This window comes from Austrofundulus limnaeus, unplaced genomic scaffold (genome assembly GCF_001266775.1).
Source record: "Austrofundulus limnaeus strain Quisiro unplaced genomic scaffold, Austrofundulus_limnaeus-1.0 Scaffold452, whole genome shotgun sequence".
Lineage (NCBI taxonomy): Eukaryota > Metazoa > Chordata > Actinopteri > Cyprinodontiformes > Rivulidae > Austrofundulus > Austrofundulus limnaeus.
Window position 1 is genome coordinate 213,663 of NW_013952854.1, and position 5,412 is coordinate 219,074.

General features: G+C 37.5%; 1 protein-coding gene across 1 annotated transcript in view; it reads left to right on the forward strand.

Annotated features, from left to right (window-relative positions):
- lpin1a (lipin 1a) overlaps positions 1-5,412 on the forward strand; it is a gene marked incomplete at its 5' end in the record, with an annotated part of 17,439 nt that overhangs the window by 2,773 nt on the left and 9,254 nt on the right. Inside the window, 8 exon segments of the mRNA XM_014025035.1 lie at positions 193-285; positions 489-597; positions 804-984; positions 2,997-3,149; positions 3,231-3,324; positions 3,464-3,663; positions 3,759-3,852; positions 4,696-4,765. Of these exon segments, the coding sequence (XP_013880489.1) occupies positions 193-285; positions 489-597; positions 804-984; positions 2,997-3,149; positions 3,231-3,324; positions 3,464-3,663; positions 3,759-3,852; positions 4,696-4,765 (994 nt within the window).

Genomic DNA, 5,412 nt, shown 5'->3' on the forward strand with positions numbered 1-5,412 from the left:
CACACACACACACACACACACACACACACACACACACACACACACACACGGATACACACGTAATGATTTTCTTTTTTGTCTTGTCAGTATTTTTTTTTCTTTATAATGTTATTTATCACTTTGTATATTTTTTTGCACTCTTTTATGGGATGAATATTTATTTCACTGTCTCATGTCTTCCTTTGAATGTAGTGATGTGAAAAAGGAGCCCCTCTCCATCCCTCCACACTATGGTCTGTCCATCTCTTGTCCTCCGGGAACCTCACAGTTCTCTTCACTACTTAGGTACCACTTTTCTTTTTTATACCTCACCCAATAAACAACTTGAAGCAATTACTTGAGAAAAATAATATTGTCTGAGTATTTTCAATTATGGTGTAATGTTCTCTTTGTTATATTATTTTACTCTGGAATCTGCATGGGGAGGGACTTTATTTGTAAAACAACAACTGAGTTTGACCAAGTTTCTGATAATCGTTTTGCTTCAGCAGCCAAGATGACTCAGGATCATCAACTCCAAAGAGTGATTCAGAGCTGACCAATCAGACAAACCCTGAAATCCAGTGGACCTGGGGGGAGCTTCCACACACTGCGCAGGTGTCTAAACACACTATCAAATTGGCAATATGTGTTATTGTTTGAATGCTGAGTCAGCTAAAGAACTTCTGCATACTTTATTCTACTTTTATCATCCAGTTATCAAAACATTCAGCCCAGCTGAGAATCCAGTGGGAAATGACTTTAGTTTTTTTATGCTTTTTATTTCAGAGTGCAAATTGTTCATGTTGTTTTCTTTTTCCCAGCCGTCCTTCCTGGCTTCGCTCCTGAAGCAGGACCCTGCTGCAGCCGTTCCTATCCCAGTGAGGACCAACACTCACTTCAGAGCCATCAGTGACACCAGGTCTGCTTCGGATTCTCCTGGGACCCCCCAGACTGGTCAGACCACTGCTCTGGAAACAGACAAGGACACTGAGACAAACAAAGGTAAATCTGAGGCAACATCTAATTATATAAAGATTTTTTTAACTAGCTGGTTTAAAATAATTGTGCCAAACAAATGAGGGAGTTACGTTGGTATTTAGAGGGAATAATATATTTGAAAATGTATTTTCCTTCACATAACTAAATGAGTTTGTTTGAACTTTGTTAGAATCCCAAACAAAACTAAAATGTTACCAACAAACTATGAATAATCTCGTGGACTAAGGAAGCTAATGGGAGACTTACCGGTAAATAAGAACTAAACAGCTGAGATATTTTTGTACTATAATTTAAATCTTTACTGACCTCTAGTGGTTATTATGCACACAAGGTTTTTGAAATGACTGATTTACAAATTATTTGTATATTTTGTGTTGAAACCTTTATTTTCTTAGAATATTACACTGAAATGCATCTATTTTAATTTAACTCAACTAAAGTGAAAATAAATGAAACATACAGTATGAATAAAAGATTAAATACAAAATTTTTTTTGGAAAAGAAGTATTGTTCAATTTAGGCCAAAAAAATGTTAAAACACTACCAAAGTACAAGTAAATGAACACACATTTTTTAAATTTATTATTATTATTATTTCATTTAGATGGCTGAAATTGTAAGTTATTGGTTAGAAAACTGGATCACAAAAAGATAAATGAGTTAAGACTGCACAACATGTGCAGTGGAGTCCCTCAAGGCTCACTTTTAGGCCCACCTTTGTTTTCTCTGTATCTGCTCCCACTCGGTTCTATTCTCAGAAAGCATGGTATTTCATTTCATTGTTACGCAGACGACAGCCAGATCTTTGTCTCTCTCAAAAAGTCTAATTCGAATGCAATAGACTCACTTCTTTTTGTGTCTTGAGGACCTGAAGGCCTGGATGGCACAGAATTTTTCGAGTTTTAATGAAACCAAGACTGAGGTTATGGTTTTTGGAGGTACTGTTGGCCACTCCCCTGTAGAACTTGGTTCCTTGACTCAGTACAACAAATTGTTAGTGAGGAATTTGGGAGTTGAAATGGATCCTGAACTTAAATTAGACAGCCACATTAGGTCAATTGTTAGAAGGAGTTTTCATCAAATGAGGCAGCTAGCCAAAATAAAACCCATAACTCCAAGAAGACATTTTGAGACAGTAATTCATGCCTTTATCACCACCCGGCTGGATTACTGTAATGCACTTTATCTGGGGGTTAGTGGGTCCTCCATCGCCTGACTGCAGAGGGTCCAAAATGCTGCAGCGAGGATTTTAACTGGCACACATTTCTCCCATTTTAGCTTCACTCCACTGGTTGCCTGTGCCTTTTAGGATCCATTTTAAAATACTTTTATTTGTTTTTAAATCTTTGAATGGCCTAGCTCCACCATACCTGTCTGATCTGCTGCACCATAATCCCTCCCGCTCCCTCAGATCAGCTGATCAACTGCTCCCGAGGGTCCCTAAAACCAGACTCAAACTCAAGGGGGATCGATCTTTTGCTGCAGCAGCTCCTAAACCTTGGAACGAGCTACCTCTCCAACTTAGACGGTCCTTTTCACTGGCTGTTTTTAAAACGCATCTTAAAACCCACTTGTTTACTTTGGCCTTTGACACTGTGTCAGGGGTTGTGTTGTTCATTTATACTAGATTTTATTTTTTGTTTTTATTTTAGATTTTAAATGAGCTTTTAGGCATTTTATTGTTTTTATTCCTTGTTTTTACTTTGAGTTTTATTACTTGGTTTTATTTTTCTGTGTTTTTTCCCCTATTTTAATTGTGATTGAGTTTGTTTTTGTATGAGCTGTGTTGCAGTGCTGATTCTGTACAGCACTTTGGTCTACTATGGTGCAAAAAGTGCTTTACAAATAAAGTTGGATTGGATTGGAACATGCCAATTTTCAAAAAAGACAAAAGTTTTAAATTCAGCAGTTGTTGAACTGCACCGTTTTAGTGCAACAGCCTAAAGCTGATCTTATTTATCGTCCGTGATTTAGGAGTTTGTTTTTACCCTGTCTGTTTTTTCTTGGCGTTACAGTGAAGGAGGTTGAGCGTGTTGGTCCATCACATATAGAGATGGAAACTTCAACAACAGATTCAGTGTCCCCAAAGATTCTCCCAGGTCCAGTAAACGAAGCCAGGATCAGTGGAAGTCCCATCAGGAGGACCGATTCACCCTCCAAAAGGAAAGGTAGTGGGCTCTTTTCGTCTACAAGCAGTTTAAAAGTTATATCTTATATCTGTTGCTGAAGTTTGATTCTGTCTCCTCTAGAAAAGAGAAGCCAGCACCTGGGGGCTGATGGGATATATCTGGACGACATTACAGATCTGGAACCTGAAGTTGCTGCTCTTTATTTCCCTAAAAGGTAGTTTAGCAAAAGCAGATTTTATACGTCATTGTTATGAAAGTGTTCAATGCAGTTTTGTGTCTGTTTTATAGTTTAACTGCTTCAGCTTTTTTTTAAAGAAATATCAGCAAGACTTCTTTGTGACGTGTCTTCTCAGTGATGGAAGCAGTAGCTCAATGAAGGGAGACTCCGAGATGATGATGGTGGGTGTGAGGAGCACCAATCAGTCCCCTCAGTCAGTGGGCAGCAGTGGGATGGACAGCGGCATGGACAGTTTGGTGGACCAGATAAGTGACCTGCCTCATGTCGCCATCTCTTTGTGTGGAGGACTCACTGACAACAAGGAGATCACAAGAGGTAGGGGAAAAAAGACTGTGTAGAAACGTTTATGAGAAAATATCTGTTTTTTTTTTTTAACTTTTATTTTCTTTTGTGTGTGTTTGGTGCCACAGATGAGTTCCTGGAGAGAGCCATTTCCTACCAACAGTTCTCTGAGAATCCTTCGATTATTGATGACCCCAACCTGGTGGTTAAGATTGGGAACAAGTAAGTACTGTTTTATTAATAGGGGTAATATTATGTGTTTCTCTGGTATATATTTAAGTTCTGTACCATAATAAAGTATCTGTGTCACCTTTAGTTGTTATTAAAATGCTGTTTTTTATGTTTAAATAGAAAATAAACTTATCCTCTCATCATTTCCTTTTCTAAACACCTTGAAATTGGCCTCTGTATCTTTAAGAACCACCTTCCGCTTCTGTCTCACCCATTTCAACACATGGGGGGAGGATGGGTGCTGTGATATGGAAGCTCAGCGTAATTTACTTGGCATCTGAAAATACATTTCCGCAAAGGTGTTTTGAATTTGAAAAGGGCTGCGCTGAGAAGTAGTATTAGGAGCTCAGCAGACAGTTTCAGTTTCACTTTCAGTTTCACCAGTTGTTTGCTTTATTACTGCCAAGAGCCTGCAGGAGTCACGGGCGGGGGTGGGGGGTGGGGAGGTGTGCACAGCCCAGAGGCGGAGCTGGTCCTAAAAGGTGGTTCTTGCCCCAACCTGTTGTTTTTGCTCCCCTGCCTGGCTGCCTCAGGAAACAACAGGATTTCTCAAACATGCATGAATGAGTCAAAGTAAGACTCTGGGCATGTTTTGATGAGAGGATAATATTATAACATGATATAAAACTCAAAAAAGTGGATTTTACATGATATAGCCTCTTTAATACTAAGATAGGTGTTCGTGTGTCTGAGAAACATTATACTAAAACTGCTTGGTTTATATTTCTTAGAGCATTTTTAAAAGCCAACAGGCTTTCATTAAAAGCATTTTGTACCTTCAACTTAATGCAAAGGACTGACTGATTCTCTTTAAAATGTTCTGTCATGTTTCAGGTACTACAACTGGGGCACAGCAGCTCCTGTCATGTTGGCCATGCAGGTCTACCAGAAACCCCTGCCCCAGGTAAGACCACCTGAACAGGAAGTCATGTTTGTTTTTTTGAATTAGTTTACTTAAACAGACATTTGTTTCATACTATTGTAGCAATCTCTCCTGACTCTGTGTTCCTTTGATTCAGTTCTCATTGTTATTGTAAATAGTCTGTTGGGATTTAGGGAAAGAAAAACTTAATACACATGCACATGTACCAGTACATTTTAGAAAATTCATACTACTCAGTGACAAATCGCTTGGATCACGAGTGCGTTATTTCTATTTTAATAACTGCATAGTATCTTTTTTGTTATAATCTTGTACAGTTTCTTAATAATATTACAGTTGTTGCTGTTATTGTTTTTATTGATTTTTTTTACATTTTTTCAATACTTTTGAAACTTTATATCTGATGTTGCTGTGACACCTGAATTTCCCCTATTCTATTCTATTCTAGTCTATTCTAGTCTATTCTATTCTTATATGATATGATATGATATGATATGATATGATATGATATGATATGATATGATATGATTTGATATGATATATGATATGATATGATATGATATGATATGATATGATATGATATGATATGATTTGATATGATATATGATATGATATGATATGATATGATATGATATGATATGATATGATATGATATGATATGATATGAT